Here is a 14,514-nt window from a genome sequence, read left to right on the forward strand (position 1 = left end):
AGATTAAATACAAAGTTATATTTTAGAAAAGTATATATTTTTTAATGGGAATAATAATAGTTAAAAAGTGTTGATAACTTACTGTCAACTAATTAAATATGCACATGTATCATGTATATTGTTTATTGTGGTTAGCTATTCAATTTTTATAATATTATAATATTATTTAGAATTCATTGTGGTCAAATATAACAAATTAATAAGTTTTTTTTTTTATCGGAACCTAATTTGTTTGATTAAAATGATAAAATACAATAAAATAACTACATATTTTATAGTAGGTATATGGAAACCCTTTTTATGTAATGTTTACTAATGATCTATGATAAATGATAAATTAATAAATATATTGTGAAACATACACTATAATACTATATACATATTATTGCATACCCTAAGTGATATAGAATAGATTTGTAATAACCCCGTCAATTGTGTCAGGATATTTTAATAATTATACTTATTTAATTAAAATAGTTTTAAGTTATCATAAAGCAGCTAGTTGGTACACATTTATTCATTTAATTATAAATTTGCTCTAAATACACATTTGTAATTTAAATTTGTACTACAGAATAAAAGATTATAAAATGTGCGTGTCAACATAATACTACAATAATATTGTAATTATTCTATTTACTAGGTTTACTAAAGGTTAACCGACTGTATAATGTATTGGTCATATTGGTATTAAGGTTCGGTTTGGTAATTACTCGTATTTATTATAGTATATTTGTATGGTTATCAATGATTATTGGTTGTCTTCATTTGCATCAGTCTCCTTAGAAAGTTAGTAGAAGTACCTACGTAGTTTGATCGATTGTTATAGGAAAGTGCAATACCAAATAACCAATATGTTGTTATAATCAAATGTGTTCATCGTAGCTTTTATGTGGGCAGTGATATGAGTCATAATTCCCCGTTAACCTCAGTTAGCTCAGTCGAGGTCAACCGTCCACATTGAATCTGCATCTTTGCCGAGGGAAACTATTAAAACATAAACATACCTAATACCAACACTTCTCTCGTATATATTTACCTACACACACACACACATATATGTATGTACTATAAGTTATACATATTTATATTATTTGTACCTACTCGTCTGTTAAAAACATGATATGATGTCAGACAAATAATAATGGACCGCTTGTAAATTACTGGTAATATTATAAATAATAATAATTATTACTTATTTAATTTTCTATTTAAGCTTGTGCAGTTGTGTTGTATGTATTGTGTAGAAAAATTACAATACAAAACCAAAAAATATAATCCCCTGAGTATCGCCCGTAATACATTTAACACATCAAAATATGTCTATATTTATTTGTGTTTGTTAGGTATTTACTTGCAGGTTTTAACGGTTTTAGTGTTCATATTTCGTGTGATAAATTAATATATTACAAGGTTAGGTATACAATAAGCATGCATTTGTTTTATTGATCATTGTTTTAATTTTAATGTATAATAGACTACGTTTTTTTAATGATAGTTTTTTTTAACATATTTATTTATGTTTTAATCTTTATTTGATTCTTTATAAGTTATCAGTGGCGTGTCGTATTTAGGATTTTGTCCAGGGGGGGGGATATACGTTGGAAAACATAATTTCCTCGACGGTGGGGGGAAGGTACACTTACCAACATTATTAAACTTACGAGTAAAAAAAAGACCAAGGGGGGATCTATCCCCCATATCCCCCCCGTAAATACGCCACTGTAAGTTATAACATATAAATAATACTTTTTAAAAATATTAATGATATTTAAGTACCTGTTAGTACAATACCTACATATAACGTATTTACATAATGATTCATTTAATATAATACTATTTACTTTTAGGTTTCGTGTCTATAATTTTTTAATACTTATTAGTTATTAGTTATTCATATTATAATGATTACATATTGTTACATTCTTTTAAATATTATCGGCTTAAACGCTTGGTAGTATTATAATAAGTGATAGATTTTACTTCACAACATATTTGAAATTATTTACTAGTAGTTAATATTTCCTTTGTTTGAAGGTTGATGTTTGTTTCTTAAAATTCAAAAATTTGCTAAATATAGCGAAAAAAAAATCACACAATTCCTTACGCAGCTTAAAAACAAATGTAGATACTATATATAAACATTAAACATATATCCATTAGCCGTATATACGTATTTAATGATGTAAAATATTATTTGTATGAAGTTGTACATAATATCTCTATTAATTATATAAATAAGATTAGTTTGAAGTTTCATTTATGTTTTTTTTATTAAATGAATATCTATTCAGTGTATCTGTACAGTGTACATTATACAATAATAGGTACCTAGTAGCTATTTTGGAAAAAAAATCTTATTGCTTTTATATGTATAATATTTAAAACTATTAAAATATCTAAATATATTTGATAAATAGTTTACTAAATGGTCTAAATGGTTATCACTTATCAAAGACCACTTTGTTCAAAAAATAGTCTTACACGTTTACAAAATGGACACAACGTGGAACATGTCAACCATCTTCTCCCGGACTTAACAAAAACATTTATCAAGGCTTACTCATGGAACCGTTAACACTAGTTATTATTTAATAACTTTTATAGTTCTATATATTTTTGGTGTGTGAATTTATCATGCACTCCTTCTGATAATTTTCAGCGAGTGTCCATGAAATTAGTTATAGCTTCTTAAAGTTTATAATTTAAAGTAATTTATGAATTTATGAGGATAAAAAATTGTTGTTTGTTTTTTTTTCAGGAAATGGTTCAAGCTAAAGATCCGCCCGCTCACTATTTATCAAGACTCCGTACATATTTAGATCCAAAAGCTTCACGAAGTTCAAGAGTAAGTGAGTTTTTATTAAAAAAAAAATGTATATCCTTATTATAATCTTCAAATTTAATTATTAAATGTTAATTTATGTTTTATAGAAGCGAAAAATGGTCGGAGATGCCACTTCTACACAAGTTTTGCGGGATCTAGAAATATCCCTTAGGACCAATCATATAGAGTAATATCAACATTTATATTGGATATATTTAATTGAGTTTTATAAGTTTTATAACTAATTACTAATTTTATCAAATAGGTGGGTTCGTGAATTTCTAGATGATCAAAATCATGGTCTGGATTCGTTGATTGATTATCTTAGCTTTAGATTAGTAATGATGCGCCATGAATATAGGTCTTGTGTAGACGTGACTAATGTCTCAACCGAAAAAATCGCTCAAGGTATTCGAATATTTTAGTTTATATTTGTAATCCAATAGTTTGGGAAATGATTGATTTTAGAATTTGTTTTGTTTACGTTTACGTAGGTAATCATATTCACACGAATGGGATTAGTAACGGTAATGTAACGAATCACGCGAGACCTACTTTAGACGTACTAGATAGCCCTGGGATCAAACGGAGATCGCGACACGCTGCAAAGTTAAATATGGGCGATACTAAAGATGATATACACGTTTGCATAATGTGTTTACGGGCTATCATGAACAATAAAGTGAGAACTTAATAGTTAAATTTAAAAAAAAAAATGATAATAGTTTAATGTTTTAGTAGAGTTAATATTAATTAAAGTATGGTTTGAAGCTTGGCTGTATGTACTTGTGTACATATTAATAACGATAAGCAACTATTTGTTAAATTAAAAATGGCGTTTGACCTAAATGTTTGCTTCTCATTTTTACTATATTGATTATACATTTGAACTTTAATCAAACCTATAGCACATTTTTTTGCCAGTTTTATGATATTTTCATTAAGGTCTTGTACCTATAGTTTGTATATAAAATGTGACCTTTAAAGGTTAATATACATTTTCAACACATGTGTGGTTTTCGTGTCATCATATAAATTACGTATTTAAAATAATATGAAGTATAGAATCTCGATAAATCAAAGCTCTAGGGAACATAAAAAAAACATTAAAAAACGCATTGTTCCGTTGCCAGGTATTTTGATGAAATACGGTGATTGCTATTGGGGCGAGGAAGGGGTGATGTAGGGTAAAGAACACTAAATTAATAAATAGTAATTTTCCCCACGGTTAAATTTATTAATGCATAATACATTTTACTGGTGTAATCCTATAAGCCGATTTAATTCAAATGTAAAATTAAATAATTTTATTGTTTTCAATTTGTAAGGTTTGTTTTATAATTAATATGTCTAGTAATTATAAATAAAAAAATAATATTGTGTTTGTTTGTGTAGTTTATAAAAACATGATTGAATAGTAAAACTGACTTAAAAATTATAACTTTAAAGTTGTATTTTTCACGTGACTTATTGATAATTAATGGACAACTTTGTCTTTAAAATTTGGCGGTCATAAAAGAATTTAGTATAAATTTCCAGAAACTATTGTGATAATTCAATTTTGCAGTTTTACTAATAATAATATTTGGAATATTAGGTACGGTTTAGTATGTTGTTAAAATCAAATTTTTGGTTTCAAATTAACATCGACCAATTAAACGTATATATATATATCTTAAGAATAATCCATATAATTTGTAATAAATTAATACGTATTCTATCGTCATAAATCGCTAGTACAAAAATTTGGATTAAATTTGAAATGTAACCAATGTTTAAAATTCATACCTATTTTATGTACCTATCATTTTATTGTTTTTAATGTTCGTAATTTACAATATAAAATTTACATGTATCTAAACTATTTAAAAATATTTCATATGCTTCTACTTATTATATATAGATATTAAATGTACTACCTCGTTATTAAGTAACTTTAATGTGCATGTTTAATTTGAAATCAATGATATATCATTGCATACTTAAAATAGTTCTGAATAAAACTGTTTGTCAACCTATATTATTAAGTATATTTTATGGTATAATTGATATTGCTATTATAGTAATTTATTTTAATATTAGTGTACAATAGGTTGAGTTAATTATTTTCAAAAATATTGCGTATAAAAATGTCGGTGTAATAACATATTATTATAGGTATACATTTAAAGTTTCAAGTAGATATCCATGAATATCATATCTTTAAATTGCCACGAAACATCTAAAATTGTTGTTATTTGTTTGCGTGTTTATCTAATTTCGTTCAAATTTTAATTTAGATTTATAGTTTTAAAATTTGAACACTTTTTAAAAAATTTTTAAGATTTTTCACTAAATAGAATTTTTTTTTTATCAAAATTAAAATCAAAAAAACTTGAAAATTTTAAAAATTATTTTATGTGATTAAAATACTAATACAAAAATTTAGTGAAATTGAAATTTTCTACAGTTTTCTTTTTTAAGTTTCACTAAAGTAATAGAATCTATTTGTTAAAAACTGGTTTTGCGTGAAATCTACCATTTTACTTTCATTTTTTTTATCAGTTATTTCAAAAATTTCTAGGGATTTTTAATTTTGATTTTCCAAAAATTCTAACTAAATCTAATTTGCTACTAAAATTTAACCTCAAAATCGTTTTTCCACAAACAAGGTGTTCAAAAAATAAAAAACATGAATCATTGTTAAATCAAAATACATTCATCGCTTCGTTCTGAATTTAAAACTGTAGTGCTTAATCAGTGTTCTGAATGCGCTCTTCAATGAATTAAAATTATCATGGTTTAATTTACTGTTTCAGTATGGATTAAATATGGTGATTCAACATACCGATGCAATTAATAGTATAGCATTGAGTTTAATGCACAAAAGTTTGAGGTATATTATTATAATTAGTATTTTTTAAATTAATATACTTATGTATCCGTGTATATATTTCAGGACAAAAGCTTTAGTACTAGAGCTTCTGGCTGCAATATGTCTAGTGAAAGGTGGTCACGAGATCATTTTATCTGCATTTGATAATTTTAAAGAAGTCTGCCAAGAAAAAAAACGTTTTCAAACCCTAATGGATTATTTTATTAATTACGAAGTTTTTCATATAGAATTTATGGTATGTATGTTCAGTTATGAGTTTTTAAACACTTATTAATCTACAATTTTTTAATTTTATACATTTTATATATTAAGGTTGCTTGCATGCAATTTATAAACATAATTGTACACTCTGTGGAAGATATGAATTTCCGAGTTCATCTGCAATACGAATTTAGTACTCTCGGGCTTGATGAATATTTAGTAAAGATAAAGCATACAGAAAGTGAAGAACTTCAGGTTCAAATTTCCGCATACCTTGATAATGTATTTGATGTGGCCGCATTAATGGAAGATAGTGAAACTAAAACGGCTGCTTTAGAAAAAGTAGAATCTTTAGAGGACGAACTTGCACATGTATGTATTTATATAAAAAAAATCGAAAAATGCACAAATTTAAAATAATTTTATTATTTATTCATTTAGGCGCATGATAGGTTAGCTGAATTAGAACGTGAATCATTGGCCCAATTGGCTGCATTAGAGAGCGCTCTTGGAATGGCTCGAGCTGAAAGGGATGCAGCAGCAGAGAGTAAACGTACAGTTGAAGAAGAAGTAGCAACACTTCGGAGGGTTGTAAATGATCAAAAACGTGAATCACAATCAAGGCAGTTCATGCTTGAAGAAAAAATTCAAGAATTGATTTCACGAGGAGCTCAACCAGACTTAAGTAATAATTCAAACTTAATAATCATTTTTGTTTCAATTTTTAATAATTTTGTATATAGGCTCTAGCAGTGGCATTTCGAGTTGTTCTTCGACTGGAAGCAATAGTATTTCTGCATCACCACCACCCCCACCACCACCACCACCACCTCCTCCTCCATCAACTGCTTCGTCAATAGCTATGCCACCTCCACCACCCCCACCACCACCAATATCACCAAAACCAACTGGTATACTTATTCCACCACCACCTGCACCACCATTGGCGGGTACAATGCAAGCACCAGATGGTGCTATGACAATTAAGAGGAAAGTTCTGACCAAATATAAGTTACCAACTTTGAATTGGGTTGCAATGAAACCAAATCAAGTACTATTTTTCATAATTTTTAGCATTTACATGTTTAAGTTTTTAATTTATTTATTTTATAAAAATGTAGGTTCGTGGTACTATTTTTAATGAGCTAGATGATGATAAGTTACATTCTGTAATAGACTTTGGCCAGTTTGAAGAGAAATTTAAACTAACAGCTGCTGGTCGAGCATTAATTAATGGCAATTCTGACCAACATGATGGTTTGATGACGTACCCTAGTAAACGAATGAAGAAACAAGATAATATTTCTCTTCTGGAGCATACTCGCTTAAGAAATATTGGTTAGTATAGGAAATTTTTTAATTTACAAAATATTTTTTAATTTATAATTTAAATATTTATGTAGCTATTTCAAGAAGAAAACTTGATATGCCAGTTGAACGTGTCATAATGGCTGTTAATTCATTAGACTTAAAACAAGTACCTTTAGAAAATGTTGAAATTCTTCAACGAATGATTCCTACTGACCAAGAGGTAAATTTTAATATTATATCTTAAGATTTTTTTTATTTATTTGTGCATATATATTACGAACGAGTTTTTCAAATTCTGAATCATTGTTGGCTTTTCCACTGAACACTCCTTTTCTTAATATGGTCCTTAACATTGGATGATGTTTATATACCATTTTAATAATTAAACATTTTACCCTTTCTTTGTGTATCATTTCCAAATCAGTGCAAATATTTTGATTATAAACATTCATGGTATTGGACCATGCATCATTTTGTTCTTGAATCTCCTTGATCCACTTACTATTTTTTTTTACATCTAAATAATATTTTCTGACATAATAGCCTTTAAAGTATTTTTGAATAATTGTAGCTGCTTTATTATAGTAATCAATGGACTTTAATACAAATGTTTTTATTAATAGATTATTGAAATACCTAAAATATAATAATTATCACTAATCAAGTAAACACATACATATATAATTAGTATACCTTCTAGTAACGTATCCTTTCCAATATTTTTGAATAATTTTAGCTGCAACATTTAACTTTAAAAAATATAGCCTTGTATAATAACCTCTGTAATGTCGTTGAATAATTATTGCAGCCGCCTTATTTCCCTCAATAAATTGAGTCCCATTTCTTTGTTTTAATTGTAATGTATTATCTATGTCTTTTTCATTACGAGTTATGTTTTCAACAAAAACCATTATTTAAATTTTTAGTTGATATTCAATTGTTTTGTGATTAAGGAATGTTTGTTTTATTTATATTAACAACTAAAAATAACATATATTATTTAATCATTGAAACCACTATTTATAATATTAAAATTAAATAAAAAGAATTCATAACATTAATATTTGCTTCAAATCAATTTTATCATATTTAATATAGATATCTCATGTATAGTAACTTGTATTGTTATTTTTTACAATTTTTATTAAATTTAAAATTCAAGTTCAAAATATTTAAGTATGTTTTTAAATTTGATATATATATAAATTATTATTATACCTCTTTATTATTATTTTAACTATAGGTAAAATCTTATAAGGAATATCAGTTGGAGAAAAAAGACGTAAATATGTTAACAGAAGAAGATAAGTTTTTAATGCAATTAACTAAAGTCGAAAGACTCGCCACCAAATTATCTATAATGAGCTATATGGGTAACTTTATGGACAACTTGCATTTAATATCACCAGTGAGTTTACTTATGACTTCTAATGAGTCCAAACTTATCTATATTGTTTCAATTTTAGCAAGTTCATGCTATTATATCAGCTTCAAGTTCTGTAAAGAATTCCAAGAAATTACGTCAATTACTGGAGATAATATTAGCATTTGGTAATTATATGAACAGTGCAAAACGTGGTCCTGCGTATGGATTCAAACTACAATCATTAGATACCTTGGTTGATACTAAGTCAAGTGACAGGCGTATTTGCCTTCTACATTTTATTGTTGATACTATTAGATCTAAAATGCCAGAAATCATGAATTTTGATTCAGAATTTATGTACATTGATAAAGCAGCAGCTGGTATGATTAATTTTATGTTATAAAATATTATTATTACTAAGTATAAATTGATATTCTGTTTAGTATCGTTGGAAAATGTTATAACTGATGTTAATGAGTTAGAAAAAAATATGGAAATTGTTAAGAAAGAATGTGAAACGCGAGGTTACGGAAATGCTCAACATGTAATAGTTCTTCGAGATTTCCTTAATAATTCTGAAGACAAACTTAAAAGATTGAAAAATGAGACTAAAACTGCTCAAGAATCATTTAGGGATTGTGTAGAATATTTTGGTGAATCACCTCGAGGCACAGATGCTAACACATTCTTTTCTATGCTCGTTAGATTCGTTAAAGCATTCAAGGTAAACAAAGTAACATATTTTATGTAAAATATCATTCATTTTTAATGTTTTTTAATTTATGTGGAATGTATCTGAACGATTATAGAATTAAAAAAAAAACACTTCTAATAAGCAAATTAAATCTTTTATATAATAGATACACTCCATAATCTATGTATTATATAGTAATGGTAGTATATTATTATTATTATAATATTAAAAATATTTATTTAGTGGTAAAATATTTTTATTTATTATGTCATTAATTGTACTACAAATTAGCTATTTCTAATAAAAAGTTCCTATGAGTATACAATGATTTTTTGTAGGCTGCTGATATCGAAAATGAACAAAAAAAACGATTAGAAGAAGCTGCATGTCAAATTAAATTAAAAGGTAGTACTGAAAACCTAGCTGCCAAAAATAAAACAAATCAAAAATTACAACAAGTACGTCCATTTTATAGTGAATATACAATTTAAGTCTGTTATTAGATTTGTTGATTAAATTAAGTTTGTGTAACATAACATTTATCTTGCATGTTTGATTGTAATGTTTTTATTATTGTTTATTGAGAAATAAGTATTATTTTAATATTATGTTTATTTTTTTTGTTTGCTTTTTATCTCTAAAGATTTATGTTTGATGTATGGTTGTGGTATTATACTAGTATTACAATAGTTGTAATGCATTAAAAAAGTTATTTCATATTTCGTTATTTATAATTTACAAATAATGTTTGTTTAAATTTACAATTAATGTATGGTGTTTGTGTTTTCTTTTCTTTTAAATTTAATGAAAATACACTAATTATTAATTTAGAAGGCTTAAATCATTAGTATAAACTCAATAATTTGCTTGAAGCTTTTATATGGACCTGCACTACATAACATGACTACTGGTGTTGGAACAGAGCCATATTAATTTAGGTACCAATCCAATTATATTTAAAATAATTGTATGTAGAAGGAAAAATGAAGTGTTTTAATATATTTAACTGATTATATTATGTTCTGTCTTACCTAAAATTGGATTGGTAAACACGTCTTGAGAATTGAAGCTCTGTTTAAAATGTAATGTTATCCATTCGCTATAATATTATATTGTTCTTAAATCAATTTTACTACAGTAGATACTCTAGAATAAATTATTTTGATAGAAAATATAATATATTATTTGATAATAAATTCACATACCTAATTGTTTAAGTGTTTAAATACATATTTAAGAGCTTAACTGTTTGGGTAGAATTCAAATTTGTTTGTATGATTTAGTTAGTAAAAAATAAGTATGAGTGTTTTTAATCAAAATATTTATAATTTGTTTTAATTTTTTATTTTTTGAGATTATAAACTAATGTTAAAAATCTAACAATTTGAAATTTTTTAACTCAAATTTTTTAGTATTAAAATATATTTATTAATCATTATCTTCATTGACATTTCATTTTTCCCTCTTCGTCAACTTATTAAAAATGTTATTTTTACTATGTTTAGTTCTAAAGAATTATTGAATTTAATTTATAGTAGTCATAACTCATTAGTCATAATATATAATATATTTTTAGGAAGCTGTTATTAATGAACTGAAGAATAAAACAAAAATGGTAAAAGAAAAAAAATTGTTACACCAAGACGAAGTATACAATGGTGCATTGGAAGATATTCTCTTGGGTTTGAAAAATGAACCTTATAGAAGAGCAGATGCTGTTCGGAGGAGTCAAAGACGTCGCATAGACAGCAATCGATTGTCTAGGACTTTGGAAGAACTTGAATTTTAATAAGTCCTATTAATATGGTAATGTATAATAATATTTATCTATTTAATGCCAATGGGCAATGGCAGTTTTATATGAGAATACAGTGGCGTAATTTGGTCATGTTTGTGGGGGATGAAATATTTTTACATTTTACCTATTTGTTGATCATCCGCAATAAAATAATACTTGACTGCTCATTGGTTTATTTTTGTTCCACTACCTCAATTAATAGGTATAATACAATGTATAAGTATATTTGTGAAACACTCCAATAGTGATACCTATGCATTTGTGTTTACTAGGAAGTATTTGTGTACAGCTAGCATAGAGGATTTGGGTTGTTTTGTATTATTTTTATAAAATAAAGACCATGTATAATAATATTTATAGTTAAATCAGTACATAAATATAGTTAGCTAGTCTTTTTTTTTTGTAAAAAAAAAGTTATGTAGGGAGACACCCCGCCCCCCATAATTACGCCACCATTGAAATAACATAATATTATATTATATAATATACAGAAAATAATATACTAATAGATAATAAGTAAATTATATAACAAAATAATAAAACAAAAATAACAAAATCTTATTTTATTATTCTATGTTGTTAAATTAACAATATGAATGAAATCTTAATGTTAAGACGGGTAAGAAGACTTTTCATTAATGGAACAAAACAAGTAGAAAGTGAGATGAGAAGGAATGGGAAAAATGAGAACGGTTTCTGGCACGGTAAGTAGTTACACAATATTTAATGTTAGATATAATATCAGGTGCATCTAAATAACCATTAAGAATGAAGGTAATGAACTTTATGCCAGCATTAGAATGACGAGAAGAAAGTAGAGGTATATGACCGAATAAGTGCGTAATTGTGGAGCAAGTAGTCAATTTTTAGTGTATGAGCGTCATAAGAAAGAAATTTCGAAACAACTGAACCATACTTAAATGTAGACGAAATAAGGCAAAGTAAAGAATACAGAGGCAACTATAGAGGTAAACATTTCATGTTGTGTTTAATAAAACCTAGAACTTTAAGCTCCAAGTGCTTTATTAATGGAAGTATTAAGGTGATGATTAAAGTTTTATGAGGGATTAAGTCTTATTCTTATGTCAATAAGGTGATTTTTCAAGATTTTTGTATATGAAAACACGTTTGAGAAGAGTATCATTAAATTAGTGTAGGATATGGGTTTAGCTATAATAATCGGGTTTTAATTAATTTTCTTTGACCGTAATGATGTTTTTTCTCCCATATTAAATATTGTATTGTAGTACACAAAATAACTTATTTATATTATTGTTATAATCAGGATTTGAATCTGTATGCATTTGCATATTTTTATGTTTTTACGTTCATTTTGAAATTTTTTTTTTTAATGATAATAATATAATTAGGTATTATTAATTAAAACATTTTGTTCCCTATGTTTATATTTTATCATCATATTTTAGTGTTAGGTTTGTTAATTTTAAAATGTTTAAAATAAATTATAAGTTTTAAGCATTCGTTTTATTTATTTAAATTGGTTCATATTTAAGAAAACAATATAATAAAGTATGTTTAATGAATGATTTTTGAATTTAGTTTAATATTAATGATAATACAATAACTTATTATTTATTTCAGAAAATATTATAAGATAACATTAAAAAAAAAATCAATTTAAAAATTTTCATTTTTCTTTTCTAGATTGTTGTATTTATATCATCTACATTCCACATATCCAAATACTCATGACTATACGCTAAATATAATTAAGTAATAATAATAAAAACAGTATCGTTAATTTATTCATATTATTATTTTATTTGTTTGTTATTTTATATGTTTATTTATTGGAACTAAATTATATTTTCTTTTTATAAAAATGATAGTATTAAGTTTTTTTAGACTAAAATATTAGATATAATGTTAACTAATTATTACATACAGAATGGACCACTTAAGTTATATGTGTTAACCTTAAGGGTAAACGAAAACACATTGACCCACTCTGTATATACAAATATTTTTGTCACTAATACTTATTTTAATGTGAATTTTGTTTGTTTGTACCATTAAATTTAGTGTAAATTATTTATTTTTATGTCAATAGAATCTTCTTTTTCTGTAATTGCTAGCTTAAAATCTCTTGTAATAGAAAAGAATGACTAATACATTTATAAGTTACACTAGTAACGGACTTTAAAAATATTTTTTTTATAAAATTTCCATTTTATTTCTATGTTTTACTAAACTATTTGAAAATTTTCATGTGCATATTTTATTTTAAATATAATTTTCAGATTTTATATTTTATATTTAAATCGTTATTTATTTAGTAATATATTTTTTTTAAGCAATTTATATATTTGTGTATTATGGTAGACCAAAATTCCGTTTGGAAATATGTTTTCAAATAGTTTTAGTAATATGTATAGATGAAATTGAAAACTTAATTTTATAGATAAAATATTTTATTAGTTATAAGCATACTATAATTTTTACTTTTATATTTGTTAACAAAACGAATTTTTGAATATTCTTATCTGTTAAATAACGAGCTTAGTAAAGAAAAAAAGGATTCTGGTAAAAAGTAAAAACAACCTTAAATCAACGAGACACATTAAAAGCAATATTCTATTTGTTGCTACTTATTTTTATACACATGATAATTTATTGTCAATTGGTTGATCACTTTTTGACATTCCATTAGTTTTTAAGTTTGTCTTGATCAATTACTATCACTATTGTGATGTGGTGCTTATAGATATTAGTCTTGAAAAACTATTTTTTTATTATACTTATTTTGTTAAATAGATGTATTATGCTTAATTTCAAAATATGTTGTTTTTGTTTTAAATTCAAGCTATTATTATTAATGTTACTGTGTAAAAAGTCTCATACTCTCATCCAATGAAAAAATATTTTCTTAGATTTGTATATTATATTTCTCATATTATACTATATGTTTCATTTGATTTTTAACATTTTGTAATATGTGTAAATAAGAATTATAGAATTATCTAATGGTTATTATTATAATTATTTTATACCTAAAAAAAGAAAACTGAAAACCGTTTAGATTGGTTAAGTGCCATCAAAATAAATTTTTGTTTATTTCTACCATTGGTTGAACACATATATTATATAATATGTTTCCTAGTAATTATTTTTTTTTTCTAAATTTAAATTAGTTAAGATTGTTATTTATAATATTTATATGCATGTTAGGTATGGTATATTCCACGTTTATTGTTGAGTAACTTAGCTTAAATTTTAGAACAATAATTATTATTTTCAACATAAAATTATTTATTTTATTTGTAAACAAATGCAATTTATTAAATATATGGAATATACTACTAGAAAATGTTTTTTGGATATAGCATGTCCTATACAAATGTCAAACCATTTTATTGTATTTTAAATTCTGAGTAGTGATATATTAATTTTACTATGATATGTATTTTTTATTTGTCAGTCC

At 25.3% G+C, this 14,514-nt stretch overlaps 2 protein-coding genes across 4 annotated transcripts in view; one reads left to right on the forward strand and one right to left on the reverse strand.

Annotated features, from left to right (window-relative positions):
• The window catches only part of LOC114129552 (formin-like protein), a 33,148-nt gene extending 18,748 nt beyond the window's left edge, over positions 1-14,400 (forward strand). The window contains exons 3-19 of one of the 3 annotated variants that reach the window (XM_050199610.1): positions 2,762-2,848; positions 2,935-3,014; positions 3,093-3,235; positions 3,322-3,509; positions 5,626-5,702; positions 5,766-5,937; positions 6,015-6,275; positions 6,345-6,588; positions 6,647-6,954; positions 7,025-7,241; positions 7,307-7,434; positions 8,458-8,622; positions 8,681-8,960; positions 9,024-9,304; positions 9,613-9,732; positions 10,148-10,212; positions 10,851-10,999. In XM_050199610.1, the coding sequence (XP_050055567.1) occupies positions 2,762-2,848; positions 2,935-3,014; positions 3,093-3,235; positions 3,322-3,509; positions 5,626-5,702; positions 5,766-5,937; positions 6,015-6,275; positions 6,345-6,588; positions 6,647-6,954; positions 7,025-7,241; positions 7,307-7,434; positions 8,458-8,622; positions 8,681-8,960; positions 9,024-9,304; positions 9,613-9,732; positions 10,148-10,207 (2,811 nt within the window). In that variant the 3' untranslated portion in view covers positions 10,208-10,212; positions 10,851-10,999. Of the gene's footprint in view, positions 1-2,761; positions 2,853-2,934; positions 3,015-3,092; positions 3,236-3,321; positions 3,510-5,625; positions 5,703-5,765; positions 5,938-6,014; positions 6,276-6,344; positions 6,589-6,646; positions 6,955-7,024; positions 7,242-7,306; positions 7,435-8,457; positions 8,623-8,680; positions 8,961-9,023; positions 9,305-9,612; positions 9,733-10,147; positions 10,213-10,850; positions 11,081-12,737 lie in introns of those variants that run through there. The other 2 variants (XM_027994322.2, XM_027994323.2) reach the window with 2 other exon arrangements.
• LOC114129553 (spermatogenesis-associated protein 17-like) lies at positions 7,440-8,196 on the reverse strand. The gene is made up of 2 exons (XM_027994324.2): positions 7,908-8,196; positions 7,440-7,850 (listed from the first exon to the last, which is right to left on the reverse strand). Exons 1-2 carry the CDS (start codon positions 8,123-8,125, stop codon positions 7,448-7,450), a joined length of 621 nt encoding a protein of 206 aa, XP_027850125.1. The 5' UTR covers positions 8,126-8,196; the 3' UTR covers positions 7,440-7,447.
• Positions 14,401-14,514: the final 114 nt, after the last annotated feature.

The sequence above is a fragment of the Aphis gossypii genome, chromosome 2, assembly GCF_020184175.1.
Source record: "Aphis gossypii isolate Hap1 chromosome 2, ASM2018417v2, whole genome shotgun sequence".
NCBI classification, from domain to species: Eukaryota; Metazoa; Arthropoda; class Insecta; order Hemiptera; family Aphididae; genus Aphis; species Aphis gossypii.

What these genes read in the sequence shown, in the direction of transcription:
- LOC114129553 (XM_027994324.2), bottom strand. Translation starts at nt 8,125, where the DNA reads ATGGTTTTTGTTGAAAACATAACTCGTAATGAAAAAGACATAGATAAT. An exon ending in AAAGGATACGTTACTAGAAG is followed by an intron (nt 7,851 to 7,907) that starts GTATACTAATTA and finishes ATTATATTTTAG; the next exon opens with GTATTTCAATAATCTATTAA.